Raw genomic sequence first — 19414 nt, 5'->3', positions numbered from 1 at the left:
GTCGTCCACTCTATCTTTGCCTCTTAATCTTATACATCTCACTTTTCATCGTATTTCACTCCAAAGATCAAAGCCCTACTTCACTCAACCTTTCCTCGTAAGATGTGAAGTCACTTTACAATTGGAGCAAGGTAACTGTGCACTTACTCTCAAATCCTCAGGCACATGCTGATGATCTTTCTAGCAATATATTTCTTGGACAAGTTGGCCAAAAGTCAACTTGACAGAATTATATGTTCATTATCTACATTTCGGCACCCTATAATTCTGCACGTATCGTATGTATCTTTTGATATCATTGTGGCAACAGACTGTGTAGAACTCAGTGGTGAATCACCAGTGAGTCACAGTGTGGTAATTTAAGGGATCTGAAGTCAAAGTACTTTAGCAATGACTAGTCATATTTTAGAATAAGGTGTGGTAAATGGAGGCGTACTTTTGCTGTCTACTGAATTGCAAAAATAAAAATTGGTGTTCTTATATTCGATGCAAATGTCAGTGATTCCACAAAATTATCATTTCTCTCTCTCTCGCTCTCACTTCAAGCAATACAATTTTCAGCATCATGGCAGTGATGTTTTTTTGAAATTTGCCTCTATATATTCCTGTTGCTGTCATTACTTAACCCTGTTATGAAATTCTACTTAATGCCGCACCACGCCCCATAATTAAATTTCTTCTGGGCCAATTCCAGTGTCTCGCTGCGTTGAACGTAGAACATAGAACAGTACAACACAGTACAGGCCCTTTGGCTCATGATAATCTGTTGACCTTTTAACCTACTCTAACATCAGTCTAACCATTTCCTCCCACATAGCCCTCCATTTTTCTTTCATCCAACAGTTTCATAAATGTCCCTAATGTATCTGCCTCTACCACCATCTCTGGCAGCTCGTTCCACACACCCACTACTATCTTTTTAAAAAAAAAACTTATCCCCTCCCCCTCCCCATAGTTTCCTCCCATTAGTTTAATATCATACCCCCTAGGTAAAAGTCTCTGGCTGTCCATTCTATCTATGTTTTATCATCTTGTACATCTCTCTCATTCTCCTTCACTCCAAAAACCCTTCACTCGCTAAACCTATCCTCATAAGTCATGCCCTCTAATCCAAGCAGCAAGCAGCATCCTGGTAAATCTCCTTTGCACCCTTCTAAAGCTTCTACATTTTCCCTATAATGAGGTGACCAGTACTTATTTTTTAGATTATGAAGACACGCAGTCCTCTTTTATTGTCATTTAGTAATGCATGCATTAAGAAATGATACAATATTTCCTCCAGTGTGATATCACAAAACACAGGACAGACCAAGACTGAAAAAACTAACAAAACCACATAATAATAACGTATAGTTACAACAGTGCAACTTGATGAAGAAGTCCATGAGCACAGTAAAAAGTTCAAAGTCTCTCATATGTCCCACATCTCACGCAGACGGGAGAAGGAAGAAAAACTCTTCCTGCTATGCCGACCACAGTCTGACTCTGAGTCATCCGAAAACTTCGAGCCTCCGATCAGCTCTCCGACACCGAGTACTGAGCACCATCTCTGTACGAACGATTTGACCTGAATCTTGGTCGCCAACAGCAGGCAAAGCTGGGGATTTTGGGGCTTCCCCTCCGGAAGATTCCCGACCGCGCAGTAACGACAGCAGTGAACTGGCGTTTCAGAAATTTCTCCAGATGTTCCTCTGTGCTTTCACGTCCGTCTCCATCAAATGTATGTCATTTTTCACCAGAGGGTTGTGCAGGCACGGCGCGCTGCTCTCTCTCCTCCCGCCTCTCCCCTTATTTATTTATTTAGAGCTGCAGCGCGAGGAAGGCTCTTCTGACCCTTCGAGCCATACTGCTCAGCAACCTGACTTGGTATTGGAAATACTTTTTATTTCTCTTTTGAGCTTATCCTATTCTCAAATCATGTTTTTGACCTGTGTGTCCATCTTTTTGATTGATGGTTTGGACTGTTTAGTTCAGTCCTCTGCTTTCCTCTAATGAAAAGCAGTAGGTTTCTGTTTGAGGAATCTCTCACCGGCATGCCATTAGCATGCAGTAATGGTGCAGGCCCCAACTTTTCCCAGAAATTGTGACAATGTGTCTGCTTCCTGCCTTTTCCTTGCCACTAATGCAGGATGACACATACGTCTCCACGGTCTATTCACATTTGGAAGAAAGAATCATATTTTTATTAATCATTTTTCTTTGTTTTGGTGTTAAAGTTGGTTGCGAACAATGGGAAGTAATAAAGACAAGAAATCTGTGCAAAAGGCTGGAGGAACTCAGCAGGTCAGGCAGCATCTATGGAGAAGATGAAACAGTTGACGCTTTGGACCAATATGTTTCCAGTCCTGAGGAAGAGGCTTCACTTGAAATGCTGGTGCTTTATTTCTTTCCATAGAAGCTGCCTGACCTGCTGCGTTCCTACAGCATTTTCTGTGTTAATCTATAATAATGATTGACATCAGACATGAGATATTGAAGATGCTGGAAATCTTGAGCAACACACACAAAATGCTGGATAAACTCAACAGGTCCGGCAGAATCTACGGAGAGCAATGAAGAGTTGACGCTTCTGGCCAAGTCTCTTGCTCAGTGTGCCAGGTATTTCAGGCCAAGTCCCTTCATCAGGCGCCAGGCGTTTCAGGCCAAGCCCTTCATGGGAACTGTGGGTGTTTCAGGCCAGGTCCCTTCAGTGGGGGCCGCGGACGCCTTGGGCCAGTCTGTTCATCTTGACCCATTGAAGGGATTTGCCCAAAATGATGTTGTCTCTTGATATAGGCTGCCTGACCTGCGGACTTTCCTCTGCATTTTGTTTGTGTTACTCAGGAAGTAAAACAGTCTTGGATCAGAGAGAACAAGTTGAGTGCAAGGGTTAAAATGAGTTAAAGGCTATGAAACAATTTATAAACTTTGGCTTGGATCTTTGAAATCGAAGAACTGATAAAAGTGTGGGGTTGGAGAGGTGCATTGGAGGTCAATAAGAGACTATGAATAATTCATAAAGTTCTGAGGATGAGAAAGCAATTGTGTTTTGGAGAAAAACTCAAAAAAAGCATTTGTTAAGTTGCATAGTATAGTTTTGGCAGGGGTGTTAATACATGTTGCACAACAGATTCTTGGCTCTTGTGGCAAAATTCCATACATTTCTTATCTCCAGAGAAAGTAAAGTGGGAAAGGGTCAAGAATGGAGAGTCTTAAAAGAGCTACTTTTATACTTTATTGTTGCCAAACAATTGATACTCGAACGTACAATCATCACAGCGATGTTTGATTCAGCGCTTCCCGCTCTGAGCTAATTCTGAGCTAAGCAGGGTAGTTTGACCCAGAGTGAGTTCTAATTATGTCTGGGACAGTGACTTGATGTGGTAAGTTCATTCAGTGGTCAATTCATTAGCTACCTCCTGCAACTTATAAAGTGGCCACTGAATGTATGTTTGTGGTCTTCTGCTGTAGCCTATCAACTTCAGATTTCAATGTGTTGTGCATACAGAGATGCTCTTCTGCACAGCACTGTTGTAACATGTGGTTATTTGAGTTACTGTTGCCTTCCTGGCTGCTTGAACCATTCTGGCTATTCTCTTCTCACCTCTCTCATTAGCAAGTCAATTTTACCCACAGCACTGCCACTCACTGGATGTTTTTTTTTGCACCATTCTCTGTAAATTCTAGGCATCATTGTGCGTAAAAATCCCAGGAGATCAGCAGTTTCTGAGATACTCAAAACATCTTGTCTGGCACCAACAATCATTCCATGTTCAAAGTAATTTAAATCACATTTCATAGAAACATAGAAAATAGGTGCAGGAGTAGGCCATTCGGCCCTTCGAACCTGCACCACCATTCAGTCCGATCATGGCTGATCATCCAACTCAGAACCCTGTACCTGCCTTCCCTCGATACCCCCGATCCCTTTAGCCACAAGGGCCATATCTAACTCCCTCTTAAATATAGCCAATGAACTGGCCTCAACTGTTTCCTGTGGCAGAGAATTCCACAGATTCACCACTCTCTGTGTGAAGAAGTTTTTCCTCCCATTTCTTCCCATTCTAATGTTTCTTCTGAACCTCTTGACCATGTCTGCGTGCTTTTATGCATTAAGTTGCTGGCACATAATAGGGTGATTAGGTATTTGCATTAATAAGCGGATGTACCTAATAAAGTGGCCACTGAGTGTACTTCAAAGTTTAAAGTAAGATTTCAAAGTGAAATTTATTTTCAAAGTTTGTACGTTTATGTTACCATATGCTGCCTTCAGATTAATTTTCTTGCAGGCATTAAAGTAAAGAAATACAATAGAATTTATGAACACCATATATAAAGACCTGACAATCAATCAATGTGTCAAAGAAGACAAATTGTACAAATATTACTGAGAACATGAGTTCTAGAGTCCTTGAAAGTGAGTTATTGGTTGTAAATCACTTCAGAGTTGTAGTGATCACAGTTATCATGTCATTTCAGATGCCTGGTGGTTGAGGGATAATAACTGTTCCTGAACCTGATGGTGTGGGTCCTAAAGCTTCTGTATCTCCCCCTTGATGGTGCTAGTAAAAAGGGAGCATGACCTGGATGGTGGGGTCCTTGATGATGGATGCTGCTTTTCTGTGGCAATATGCTCACTGGTGGGGAAGACTTAGCCTGTGATGGACTGGGCTGTATCCACCACTTATTGAAGGCTTTTCTGTTCCTGGGCATTGACGTTACAATACCATGCTGTGATGCATCTCAGTCAGGATACTCTCCACTGTGCATCTGTTGTCAGAATTTTCGGCAGACATGCTGAATCTATGGAAACTTCTAAGAAAGTAGAGGTGCTGTCGAACTTCTTTGTGATGGCACTTACGTGCTGGTCCAAGAACAGATCATCAGATATGATAATGCCAAGGAATTTAAAGTTATTGACCATCTTCATCTCTGATCTGCTAATGAGGACTGGCTCATAGACCTCTGGCTTTTTCCTCCTGCAGCTGATACCACTGGCTCTTGTGGAGTCAAGGGTGGTATTGGTGGAAAGAGGTGTTCAACTAACTACAAAATCACCATGGATTCTGAAAATACTCTTCTCTCTCTCAAGGGGATATTGGTCAGGTACCCCCTTGAGGAAAGGAGTAAAGAATGTTTCAGAGCAATAACCTTTCTCCAAAAAGGGCAAAGGGCATGAGAGGAGTGTCTGCTGGCTTGGCCTGTATCGTTAGTGGGTCTTGTTCGAGGGATAAGTATGAGAATGTAACTGACAGTTGTCTCAGATGATCTCAGCTGGGTCTCAGCAAGTAGAGGTCAGTGCGATCCACCAGACTACAGCACTTCCCTTCTCTGCAGGTTTGATGATGGAGTTAGGATTAGTGCGGAGAGAGTGGAAGCAGTGCGTTCAGAAGGAGTTGGGTTGGAATTGGAGAGGGGAGTGGTGGAGTCGAGGCAGTTGATTTCCCCTTGGCAATTGGCAATGAAAAGACCCAGAGCCGGCAGGAGACCAGAGCAGAATGTCTGGGAAGAGGAGGAGGATAGAAGACAGGAGAGGAGGTCATCGGTGCAGGGTGGAGAATCATTGCTGATGAAATGGGTCTGGAGACGGAGGTGGCGGAAGAAGAGCTCAGCGTCATGTCAGGCTGAGGTGAGGATGTAGGGGGACAAAGGTGAGGCCTTTACTGAGGACAAAATGTCCTGCCTCCCCTCCCCCCACTTTCCTACTCTGACTCCTCCTCTTTTTCTCCAGCCCCGAAGAAGGGTCTCGGCCCGAAACATTGACTGTACTCTTTTCCATAGATGCTGCTTGGCCTGCTGAGTTCCTCCAGCACTTTATGTGTTACATGTCTGCCCTCACCCTATCCTCCTGCCACCCCATCAGGGACAGGGTTTCTCTTGCCCTCACCAACCACACCAGCCTCCGCGTCCAGCACATAAATCTGTTACTTCCGCCATCTCCAGCAGGGTCGAACCACCAAGCACAACTTTCCCTCCCCCACCCCCCCACACTTCCTGCTTTCAACAGGGATCGCTGTCTACACAACTCCCTTGGGTGTTTATCCCTCCCCACCGATCTCCCTCCTGACACTTATCCTTGCAAGCGGAACAAGTGTCATACCTGCTCCTACACCACCTCCCTCACCACCATTCAGGGCCCCAAACAGTCCTTCCAGGTGAGACGACACTTCACCTGTCAGTCTGTTGAGTTCATCGACTGTATCCTGTACTCCTGTATATCGGTGAGACCCGATGCAGATTGGGAGACTGCTTCGCTGACCACCTACTCTCTGTCCGTCAGAAAAAATGGGATCCCAGTGACCTCCCATTTTAATTCCACTTCCCATTTCCATTCCAACATGTCAGTCCATGGCTGCCTCTGCTGTCATGATGGGACCACACTCAGGTTGGAAGAGCAACATCTTGTATTCTGTCTGGGTTCCTACAGCCTGATGGCATAAACATCGATTTTTTTGAACTTCTGGTAATGCAACCCCACCCCCTATCGCCATTCCCCATTCCCATTTCCCTCTTTCACTTTATCTCCTTACTTGCCTATCACCTCCCTCTGTTGCTCCTTCCCCCTTTTCTTTCTTACATGGCCTTCTGTCTCCTCCTATCAGATTCCCCCTTCTCCAGACCTGTATCTCCCTCACCAATCTACGCTGCCTGGCCTGCTGAGTTCCTCCAGCATTTTGTATGTGTTGCTTTGATTTCCAGCATCTGCAGATTTTCCCTTTGTGTTTGGGCTCCTCGTACATAAACCCCTTAATCATACATTCCCAGGATCATTTTTGTGAGCCTTCTCAATGTCAGCACATCTTTTCTTAGGTAAGGAGCTCAGAACTGTTCACAATACTCTAAGTGTGATGTATCTAAGAAGGTTGCCATGTACCTACTCAACAAATGAACTGATGCTTCTGGAGATTATTTGCAGCCCCTTTAGAACCGTGAAGGAGAACAAGGATTTGAGGAATGGCAGTCTGTTGCATGTACCTCACCACCCAGGCCATACTCTAGTCTCGCTGCTGCCATCAGGTAGAAGGTACAGGAGCCTCTGGACTCGCACCACCAGGTTCAAGAACAGTTACTACCCCCAACCATCAGGCTCTTGAACAAAAGGGGATAGTTACACTCATTAAAGGACTCTGTTATGTTGTTATTTCATGCTTGTTATTTATTGCTATTTATTTATATCTGTATTTGCACAGTTTGTTTACAGTTAACAGTTACTGTTCTATCGATTTGCTAAGTACGCTCGCAGATGAAGAATCTCAGGGTTGAATGTGGTGACATGTTTGTACTTTGAAAATAAATTTTACTTTGAACTTTGTGTAGATGCATAAATTAAGGATGAGGGATCTAACCCTGGTGAGAGGTGATGACAAGAGCTGTATTGTCTGAACAGGAATTAATGATATATCTATTTGATTGCACTATATACATGGAACCTTGCAATAGGCGTCTAAATGAGGGATTTAATAACATAGATGTGGTTACCAAATTCAAAATTGGCATTGAACATTCAACAGAACAGCCTTTCACTGACTTTGAAGAGTATTTAGAATCAGAATGATGTTCAATATCACTGACATATGTTATGCAATTTGCTACTTTGTGGCAGCAGCGCATTGCAATACATAATAAAAACTACAAATTATAAAATGTTAAAAAAAAGTATAAAACAGCAGCAAGATGAAAGGAAAAAATAGTGAGATAGTCTTCATGGGTTAAATGTCCATTCAGAAATCAGGTGGTGGAGGGTAAGAATCTGTTTCTGAAACATTGAATGAGTGCTTTCAGGCTCCTGTACCTCGCTCCTGATGGTAGCAATGAGAAAAGGGCAAGTCCAAGGTGATTGGGTTCTTAATGATGGATGCCACCTTTCTGAGGCATCGCCTTTTTACTTTTCTAATATTTCAATAAATTTAAAATATCTTCAGATATATAATCATGAGTTTCAAATTTATTGATGTAATTTTTTTTTATATATCTTGTGTTTCTTTCTCCCTAAATTTAACAATTGCAGGTTTTACATAAGTTAATACCTTATTTGCCTTTAGGAATGGCAGGCAAAAGAGAAAGCAACAGACAGAAGAGTGATTTTATTTTTAATTCTTATCATCTGTCGAGCTACTGTTGACAATGAAGAGTTAGCAATAAAATGTTGTGGCATGTTGTAATTATTTTCTATTTTTGAGCTATTTTTGAGGCATTCAGAAAAATTTGAAACATCTTCAGTATTCCTCAGGTCAGTGCAATGCTGTTATGTGGGCCAGACATTAGCATAGCTGTTGGCACAATTGCTCTATGGTGCCAGCTATCACCAGCCGGTTTGATTGCCGCAGCTGTCGATAATGAATTGATACGTTTTCCCTGTGAACATGTGCATTTCCTCCAGGTGATCTGGTTTCTTCTCAACTTCCAAAGATGTTAGGGTTAGTGAGTTGTGGGCGTTCTATGTTGGCCATAGTGACATTTGCAGGTTGCCACTGGTACAATTCTCGGATTGTTTTGGCCATTGATGCAAACGTTTTATTGTCATTTCGACCATATCTGCTGGTACAGTGCACAGTAAAAATGAGACCAATGTTTTTCAGGACCACGGTACTACATGAAACAATATGAAAACTACACTGAACTGCGTAAAACAACACAAAAACTACACTAGACTACAGACCTACCCAGGACTGCATAAAGTGCACAAAACAGTGCAGGCATTACAATAAATAATAAACAAGACAACAGGCACAGTAGAGGGCAGTTGGTTGGTGTCAGTCCAGGCTCTGGGTATTGAGGAGTCTGATGACTTGGGGGAAGAAATTGTTACATAGTCTGGTCGTGAGAGCCAGACTGCTTTGGTGCCTTTTGCCAGATGGCAGGAGGGAAAAGAATTTGTATGAGGGGTGCGAGGGGTCGTTCATAATGCTGTTTGCTTTATGGATGCAGCGTGTGGTGTAAATGTCTGTAATGGCAGGAAGACAGACCCTGATGATCTTCTCAGCTGACCACACTATCTGCTTCAGGGTCTTGTGATCCGAGATGGTGCAATTTCCGAACCAGGCAGTGATGCAGCTGCTCAGGATGCTCTCGATACAACCTCTGTAGAATGTGGTGAGGATGGGGTCTGGGAGATGGACTTTTCTCAGCCTTCGCAGAAAGTAGAGACGCTGCTGGGCTTTCTTGGCTATGGAGCTGGTGTTGAGGGCCCAAGTGAGATTCTCTGACAGGTGAACACCAAGAAATTTGGTGCTCTTAACATTTTCCACGGAGGAGTCGTCGATGTGCAGTGGAGAGTGGTCGTTCTGTGTCCTCCTGAAGTCAACAACCATCTCTTTTGTTTTGTTCACATTCAGAGACAGGTTGTTGGCTCTGCACCAGTCCGTTAGCTGCTGCATCTCCTCTCTGTATGCTGACTCATTGTTCTTGCTGATGAGACCCACCACGGTCGTGTCATCGGCGAACTTGATGATGTGGTTCGAGCTGTGTGTTGCAGCACAGTCGTGGGTCAGCAGAGTGAACAGCAGTGGACTGAGCACACAGCCCTGGGGGGCCCCCGTGCTCAGTGTGATGGTGTTGGAGATGCTGCTTACAATCTGGACTGACTGAGGTCTCCCAGTCAGGAAGTCTAGGATCCATTTGCAGAGGGAGGTGTTCAGGCCCAGTAGGCTCAGCTTTCCAATCAGTTTCTGAGGAATGATTGTGTTGAATGCTGAACTAAAGTCTATGAATGGCATTCGAACGTACGTGTCTTTTTTGTCCAGGTGGGTTAGGGCCAGATGGAGGGTGATGGCAATGGCGTTGTCTGTTGAACGGTTGGGACGGTATGTGAGCTGCAGGGGTCCAGTGAGCGGGGGCAGCAGGGACTTGATGTGCCTCATGACGAGCCTCTCGAAACACTTCATGATGATGCATGTGAGTGCAACGGGACGGTAGTCGTTGAGGCAGGACGCTGAAGACTTCTTCGGCACGGGGATGATGGTGGTGGCCTTGAAGCACGTAGGAACGATGGTGCTGCTCCGGGAGGTGTTGAAGATGTCAGTGAGAATCTCTGCTAGCTGGTCTGCACATCCTCTAAGCACTCTGCCAGGAATATTGTCTGGTCCAGCAGCCTTCCATGGGTTGACCCTGCACAGGGTTCTCCTCATATTGGCCACGGTAAGACACAGCAGCTGGTCATTTGGAGGAGGGGTGCTTGTGACAAATAAAGCTAATCTCTATGTTGAAGTTTATTTTATTTATTTATGGAGATACAGTGCAGAACAAACCCTTCCAGCCCTTTGAGCCAGGCCGTCCAGCAATTCCCCAATTTAATCCTAGTCTAATCACGGGATGGTTTACAATGACCTACCAAGTGGTATGTCGCCGGACTGTGGGAGGAAACTAGAGCATCCACTGGAAACCCACATAGAACATAGAAATCCTACAGCACAATACAGGTCTTTTGACCCACAATGCTGTGCTGAACATGTACCTAGAATCCCATGGTAGAGGATTCTAGGACAAGACCGCACGACCTCAGGATTGAAGGACAGCCATTTAGAACTGAGATGTGGAGAAATTACTTTAGGCAGATGGTGGTAATTCTGTGGAAATTGTTGCCACGAGAGGCTGTGGAGGCCAAGTCATTGGATGTATTTAAGGCAGAGATAGACAGGTTCTTGAATAGCCAAGGCATCAAAGGGTATGGGGTGAAGGCAGGAGAGTAGGGATGACTGGAAGAATTGGATCAGCCCATGATTGAATGCTGGAGCAGACTTGGGCCGAATGGTCTACTTCTCCTATATCTTATGGTCTCATGGCCCTCTACTTTTCTAAGCTCCATGTACCTATCCAGAAGTCTCTTAAAAGACCCTATTGTATTCGCCTCCACCACTGTCGCCGGCAGCCCATTCCATGCACTCACCACTCTGCGTAAAAAACGACAACAACAACTTACCCCTGACATCTCATCTCCTCTGTACCTGCTTCCAAGCACCTTAAAACTGTGCCCTCTCATGCTAGCCATTTCAGCCCTGGGAAAAAAGCCTCTGACTATCCACACGATCAATGCCTGTCATCATCTTGTACACCTGCATCAGGTCACCTCCCATCCTCTGTCACTCCAAGGAGAAAAGGCATGCTCCCCAATCCAGTCACCATCCTTGTAGATCTCCTCTGCACCCTTTCTATGGCTTTCACATCCTTCCTGTAGTGAGGTGAACAGAACTGAGCACAGTACTCCAAGTGGGGCCTGACCAGGGTCCTATATAGCTATAACATTAACATGGTTATGGGGAGAACGTACAATCTCCTTATAAGCAGCTGCAGGAATAAGTAAAAGGCTTTTTTTCCTTTTTTGTTTACAATTAATGTATATTTCCTGGGTTAGACTACCTCTCTCAATAAGCTGATCTGTTGTAAAGTTACGTGGTCCTCAAAGTGGGAGCAATCCTTCCTGCTGCACATTGGCGTATAGAAGACAACAATTTCAGACTATCACCAATTAGAACATCCTTTACCTAATAAAGTGTCCACTGAGTGTTTGTCCATGCTCTTCTGCACACCACTGTTGTAACGTGTGGTTATTTGAGTTATGGTTGTCTTCCTGCCCGCTTGAACCAGTCTGGCTGTTCTCTTACAACCTCTATCAAGGCATTTTCACCCACAAAACTGCCACTTGCTGGGTGTTTTAGTTTTTCCTCACTATGCTCTGCAAGCTCTCGACTCAGCTATATGTGAATGTTAGACAACGGGGTGATCCATTGGGGCACCCTTTGAGAGAAGGATAGTGCAGTCTGATGTGACCAGAATGAACATTAAATTTTCCTGAATGCTATTGGTATCGCTTTGCTTTGGAAATTGAAGAAGAAAACCTCAGTTTATTAAAGAAGAACGATGCGTAGCAAGGCAAATATAGCTCCTCCTTGTTTAACGAAGGACACTTTTGATGGCATCATTTCTGGTTGATCTGACACCCTTGTGCCTCTCATTGTCATTCTGGAGACGTGCAGTCCTTTCATCCCCCGTCTCTTCATCTCTTCTGCTGTTTGTTGATTGTCTCTGATCCTGGAGATGTGCATTTCTCAGCTCCTTTGTCTCTTTGTCTCTCCTCCTTCTATGCCAGTTGTTGTCATTTTGGAGACGTGCATCCCTCTCCTCCTCTGTCTCGTCTTCTCTCATCTTTTTTGTCCTGACTCTTTGATCCTGGATTCGTGCGGCCCTGGCCTCATCTGATTCTTGTTCTCTCCCTCTCCTTGCCGCTTCCCGACGATGTTTGGCGTCACCTCTTGACCATATTGTCCCCCTTCCCTTTCCACGCAGCATAATTAGGCTGACCATATTTTTTTTACCCTAATGCTGGATAGAAGATACGAAACAGTAACAGCAAAGCCTCTAGAATGCTGATTATTCTTGATGATGTGGTTGGCGCTGTCCTAAATGGACGTGATATAGTCACCGCTGTCCTTTGACTGCAGCAAAGGGTCTGATGGGTGTCTCAAAGTATGTCATTACAATAAGATTTAATTATCCCTTATTGATGGGTGGTAGTTTGATCTGTCCCAATCCTGCACATGCTGATAGTGATTAGCAGAATGTGACTGCTCGAAATAGAGCTGTCCTGCCCTTTTGCTCCGGTAGGTGTCGCTGCTGTGAGCATCGTGAGTCGCTTCTGAGGCTGGCGTCGTGGTGTTGCATTGCGGTTTCCATCATGCCCAACAGCAGCTCTCGGATGAAAGCGGGGCTGTTGGTTTTGGCGAGTGAGCAATTTTATACTCATACATAACTCTGAACTTTGCCTGCATTCTGTAAGTTAGTGCATTTTAAGTCAATTTAGCCAAGAATAGTGCCACTGTAGTGCACCATTTGCGTTAATAGGAGGTCACAAACAGAGCATGAGAGTTTTAGTAGTATATGGATCATAGGAGATCAGCAGTTTCTGAGATGCTCAAACCATCCCATCTGGAACCAACAATTATTCCATGCTCAAAGTCACTTGGCTCACGTTTGTTCCCCATTTTGATGTTTGGTCTGAAGAATAACTGAAGCTCTTGACCATGTCTGCATGCTTTGTATATTGATTTGGTGCCACATGATTGGCTGATTAGATATCTGCATTAAGAAGCATGTGTACAGGTGCACCTGATAAAGTGGCCACCGAGTGTAGGACAGAACAGTACAGGCCCCTTGGCCTACAACCTACAACCGACCTTAACCTATTCCAGATCAGTCTCAATCTAAGGCTTGTGCTATTTCTGGGTTCTTTGTTTGCAAAACCCAGTGTTGGTGTCACTTTATGTTTAACTAGTTTAAAGATGAGCTAGGAAGTTAAAGAATTTATTTTATAGGACTGATACAAATTATTTCCTTGCAGGCTTTGCATCTTGGTATAAATATTAGGAAACGCCAGTGGATGGTTTTTCAGTGCATGGTGTGATTCAGCAACTCACTCGTTTATGTAATAGGCTTTGGATTTGAAAGCTATTTATAAAACTCTGTCGCAGCAATTCTGTTCCATGGTTAAGCATTCTGTGGGCACCATGTTAATATAGCGATTACCTTGTCACTCTTACAGCTCGGGGCATCGGAGTTATGAGTTTAATTCTGAAAGCATCTATAAGGGATCTGTGTATTCTCCCCGTGGAATGTGTGGGTTTGCTCTGGGTGCTCAGTCTGAAGACGTACCAGTCAGTAGTTTAAATGATCATTGTAAATTGTCCCATGATTAGGTGTGGCTTGAAGAGCTGGAAGGGTCTGTTCTGCACTGTATCTCTAAATAAATAAGCGTTTTCATTGTGGATTTCTGGGTGTTTGGTACATTTTGCGGTGGGATCCTGAAACATTAGCTCACTTGACAACTGTTGGATTTGAAGACTGCTTCAGGTCTGATTGTGGTCATATCTTCCCATTCTTCAACGTTGAAAATGAATGTGTCTCTCACACCCGCTTCCCACAGTCTTTCCCTTCATGATTAGTTACCAACATGATGGATTTTATTAGAACATATCTCAAATTTATCTGATAGTTCCCTTTTGGTATGTAGTATTTCCTCACCAAGAGTCATTAACTTTCTTTCTTCATCTACCCATTCATCGCGGAATAGTCCTTTTCGGCTCAAAGAGTTGCACTGCCCAGCAACCCACCTATTTAACCCTAACCTAATCACGGGACAATTTACAATGATGAATTAACTTACTAGCCAATACATCTTCGGGCTGTGGGAAGAAATCGGAGCTACTGGAGGAAACCCAAAGCGAACAGGGAGAACAGACAAGGCTGGAGTTGCAGTCTGGAACGTCCAGAGCGTCACGCTAACCACTAGGCTACCATGGTTCCTCTTTAAACTCTAACAAGGCAGGAAAATAGTTTTATTCCTGTGAAATGTTACCTTTGATATTCTCAAAATAAAATTCAAAGTAAATTAATGATTATTTACTACTCGGAGATTAATTTTCTTGCAGGCATTCAGAGTAGAACAAAGAATTGATGAAAAACTGCGCAGACTGACAAATAACTAGTGTGCAAACGAAGACACTCTGTACAAATGGAAAAAACAACAAATAGTAGAGAGAGAGATATAGAGAGACAATACTGCAAACTTGAGTTGTAGAGTCCTTGAAAGTGAGTCAATTGCAGACTCAATTCGGTGTTTAGGTGAGTGAAGTTGTCCACGCCAGTTCAGCGGCTTGATGATTGTAGGATAATACAGAATAAATGAATATCAATAATAAATGAATACATGGAATGGATACCATATTCTGACAAACTCATTCATACAGGAACTAATAGAAATTGCCCACTAAGTCAAAGCCAGGCAGATAGTGGTGTAGTGGCATCCACACTGCACTTTGTGGTGAGTGGTCCCGGATTCAACTCCAGCCAGCTCCTTGAACACTTTCCATCCATGCTGCGTTGACCAACTTGGCCTCATAAAAGACAAAAAATGCTAAAGAAATGGCAAGGATGCGTCCCGATCCGTCACAAGGCCCAACAGGAACAAAAAAAAACAACAACGCACCAAGTCAACTTCTCAAAATATGTTGGGGAAACCTCATTACAAAATTGTGAAGGAACAAGTCTTTCTATACTCTCTGGATTGGTAGTGGGGAGTTGAGTGAAGCCTATCACCCCTACTGGGGTGTAGGCCACTGACAACACCTCCCCAGAGCTCTTGAAGTCTTTGGAGCTTCTGCTGGCATTTTTATAGCTCTGGGTTGAGCTTGTTATCCCCATATCCAACCCTCCTCTTTTCACAGCCGAGTTTGGGACCGACCATGGGGGTGGTGCAGTGGAGATATAATTGCAAAATTCTTTTGTGAAGCCTACATAAAGGCTTCCTCAAAACTGACCTTGACTTCTTAGCTTGTTCTCTCTACTAGTAGATGTTTGCTCTCACTGGCTTTGCCAGTGTTTTTGTTGGTTTGCACTACTTCCACCTTTTTATGAAACAACTGCTGCCTCTCACATCTTCTTGATCTAAATGATGTTATCAAGCTTGTTCCTGCTGTTCCTGTGACCTTCATTAGGTGTGGATGCCTTGCCTTCTGCTTCTGGAGATTGGCTTTGGAGCAAAGTAGCATTTTGCTCTGTCACATTAGTTATAGGGAATAAACATAGGTTCGGTGGCCACATTATTCAATACCTCCTGTACCTAACGAAGTGGCCACTGAATTGTATGTTCGTGGTCTTCTGCTGCGATAGCCTATTCACACTAAAGGTTCAATGCGTTGTGCATTTGGAGATGCCCTTCTGCACACCACTGTTGTAGTGTGTGGTTATTTGAGTTACAGTTGCTTTCCTGTCAGGTTGAATCACTCTGGCTATTCTCTGACCTCTCTCATTAACAAGGCACTTTTACCTACAGAACTGATGCTCACTGGAAGGTTTTTGGTTTTTCACACCATTCTCTGTAAACTCTAGAGACTGTTGTGCATGTAAATCCTAAGAGATCAGCAGTTTCTGTGATGCTCACACCACCCCTTCTGGAACCAGCAATTATTCCATGGTCAAAGTCACGTAAATCACATTTCTTTCTCATTTAGATGTTTAGAGCTATCAGCTCCCAGCAACTTGCTTCATCCCACCTCCCCCACCCGTCTGGCTTCACCTGTCACCTCTGGATTGTAACCCTTCCCCTCCCTGCACCACCTTAATCTATGTTCTTCCCCCTTTCTTTCCAGTCCTGATGAAGGGTCTCGGCCTGAAACGTCAACTGTTTATTAATTTTCATAGATGCTGCCTGGCCTGCTGAGTTCCTCTAGCATTTTGTTTGTGTTGACTGTTTCTGCATGTTTTTGTGCATTGAGTGCAGCCATGTAATTGGCTGATTAGATATTTACATTAACGAGCAGGTGTATTTGTGTACCTAATAAAATTGCAACTGAGTGTATAAATCTGTATGGTGTATGTATGAATTTTCACTCTTGCATACTTCCTTGTTTAAACTCCTGTGTGCTTTGTTGTGACTGCCATTTGGCGTGCATGTCCTTTGTCAACTGGTACTAGACCATCTATTTTCCCTTCTGCCTTTCAGCCCAAGTGGGAAGAAGTTCAGGAGTAAACCTCAGCTGGCTCGATATCTGGGAAACAGTATCGACCTCAGCAGCTTTGACTTCCGGACTGGGAAGATGATGCCCAATAAACTACAGAGGAATAAACAGCGTCTCCGGAATGAAGTAATCAATCAAGCAAAGGTATGGTATCTTTTCGTTTTTCTTCTCCAGGTGTGTTTCAGATTTAAATTTTTAAGTATTTTTTTCCATAAATATTGTCCTTGGAGCACTCTTTAAGGAGGGAGGAAGGCAAAAGAAAGGGAATTATAGGCCTGTTAGCCTAACCTCAGTGGTTGGGAAAGTGTTGGAATCTATTATTAAGCATGAGGTTTTGAGGTAGACTAATGATAAAATAAAGTAAGTTGGCATGGTTTCTGTGAAGGGAAATCTTGCCTGACTAATCTGTTAGAGTTCTTCAAGGAAGTAACAAGCAGGTGAAAAAAGGAGAGGAAGTAGATGTCACTTACTTAGATTTTCAGAAGGCGTTTGATAAGGTGCCACATGTGAGGCTGCTTAAGATAAAATCCTATGGTGTTACAGGAATGAAACTGACATGGATAGAGGAATGGCTGACAGGCAAGAGGCAGCGAGTGGGGATAAAAGGGGCCTTTTCTGGTTGGCTGTTAATGATTAGTGGTGTTCCTCAGGGGTCAGTATTGGACAGCTACTTTTCACATTGTCAGTGATTTGGATGATTTGCGGATGATACAAAGATAGATGAAGGGGTAGATAGTGCCGAAGAGCAAATGAGATTGCAGTAGGACTTAGACAAAATGGAAGAATGGGCAAAAAAGTGGCAGATGGAACACAATGTTGGGAAATGTATGATAATGCATTTTGGCAGAAGGAATAATAGTGCGGACTATTATCTGATGGGGGGGATTATCTAATGTGCAAGACTCTAAGAAGGTTAATTTACAGGTTGTGTCTATGGTAAACAAGGCAAATGGAATGTTGGCATTTATTTCAAGGGGGATAGAATATAAAAGCAAAGAGATGATGCTGAGGCTTTATGAGACACTAGTCAATCCGCAACAGTTTTGAGACCCATATCTCAGAAGGGATGTGTTGTCATTGGAGAGAGTCCAGAGGAGGTTCTGGGAATGAATGGATTAACATATGAGTTGCATTTGGCAGCTTTGGGTCAAGTTTAGAAGAATATGGAGGGGGGGTGGTTCTCATTGAAGCCGACCAAAAGGTGAAAGGACTAGATAGGGTGGATGTGGAGAGGATGTTTCCTATGGTAGAGGTATCCAGAATTAGAGGGCACAGCCTCAAAACTGAGGGGTGACATTTCAGAACAGAGGTGAGGAAGAACTTTTTTAGCCAGAGAGTAGTGAATCTGTGGAAGGTCTGTGGGTATATTTAAGGCAGAAGTTGGTCGGTCAGGGCATTAAAGGATATGGCAAGAAGGCAGGTATGTAGAGTTGATTGGGATCCGGGATGAACCACGATTGGATGGCGGAGCAGGCTCAATGGGCTGAATGGCCTAATTCTACTCCTGTATCTTATGGTCTTATATCCTGTGCCATGAGGTGGTGGTTGAACATAGAACATTACAGCACAGTACAGGCCCTTTGGCCCACAATGTTGTGCCGACCTTATAACCTACTCTAAGACCAATCTAATGCTTTGTTCGTTATGTGCCACGTCTTACGACATGGGCAGGCAGTCATTGTCTTTCCATGACCATGATTGTTCTTGGCAAACTTTTCTACAGGAGTGGTTTGCCTTTGCCGTTTGTCGGGCAGTGTCTTTACAAGATGGGTGACCCCAGCGATTATCAATACTCTGCAGAGATTGTCTGCCTGGTGTCAGTGGTCATGTAACCAGGACTTGTGATGTGCACCAACAGCTCATACGACCGTCCACCACCTGCTCCCATGGTTCACGTGACCCTGATCAGGAGGCTAAGTAGGTGCTACACCTTGCCCAAGGGTGATTTTCAGGCTAGAGGAGAGAAGGAACACCTTGCACCTCCTTTAGTAAAGACATCTCTCCACCCGATCTCCTACATAGCCTTTTATTTTCCTATTATCCATGTGCTCATCTAATAGTCTCTTAAACACCCATACTGTATCTGGCCTCTACCCCCATCCCTGATAGATTTGAGCTGATTGATTTCTTCAGGTAAGTTCTTCCATGTAGGATCCTCTGCACAGTCATCAATATAGGAGTGCCACTGAGCTAAAGGCAAATCCTAGAAGAAGAAATTATGATAAAAGTTTGAATTGAATTGGATCATTCTTGCAAAGTGATTTAAGTAGATGAAGCCTCCATTTTAATGGTCTTCTTGTTCAATCTGGGCAGTAGTGGGATAATATGTTCTATGCAAAACAAAGGGAGAGAAAGAATTGACTAAAGAAATAACCAGAATCAGGTTTAATATCACTGGCATATGTTGTGAAATCTGTTGTTTTGTGGGAGCAGTACATTTCAATACATAATAAAAGCTACATTACTATAGATAGTATATATAGATTTAAAATGTTAAAGTAAGTACGTAGTGCAAAAAGAGTGGAACGTAGTGAGGTAGTGTTCATGGGTTCAATGTCCATTCATTAATCTGATGGCACAGGGGAAGAAGCTATTGCTGAATTGTTGAATGTGTGCATTCACACTCCTGTACCTCCTCCCTGATGGTAGCAGTGAGAAGAGGGCATGTCCTGGGTGGTGGGGGTCCTTCATGAAGGTATCACTCCTTGAAAATGTCCTGGGTGCTGGGGAGGATAAATGAAAGTATAACACTCAGTTAATCAGAATCGGGTTTATTATCACTGACATATATGGTGCAGTTTATTGTTTTGTGGCGGCAGTACAGTGTAATATCTATATATAATAAAGAGTAAAAAGTGGTGAGATAGTGTTCATGGGTTCACTGTCTGTTCAGAAATCTGACGGTGAAGGGGAAGAAACTCTTCTTA

The 19414-nt window shown here is 43.6% G+C and overlaps 1 protein-coding gene across 1 annotated transcript in view; it reads left to right on the top strand.

Moving 5' to 3' along the window:
* The window catches only part of LOC134343849 (methyl-CpG-binding domain protein 3-like), a 138899-nt gene that overhangs the window by 15929 nt on the left and 103556 nt on the right, over positions 1-19414 (top strand). Inside the window, exon 2 of the mRNA XM_063042628.1 lies at positions 16472-16631. Within this exon, the coding sequence (XP_062898698.1) occupies positions 16472-16631 (160 nt within the window). The remainder of the gene's footprint in view (positions 1-16471; positions 16632-19414) is intronic.

Source organism: Mobula hypostoma, chromosome 3 (assembly GCF_963921235.1).
Source record: "Mobula hypostoma chromosome 3, sMobHyp1.1, whole genome shotgun sequence".
NCBI classification, from domain to species: domain Eukaryota; kingdom Metazoa; phylum Chordata; class Chondrichthyes; order Myliobatiformes; family Myliobatidae; genus Mobula; species Mobula hypostoma.
Note: the sequence above shows the minus strand (reverse complement) of the source record. Positions and strands in the feature narration are given on the sequence as shown.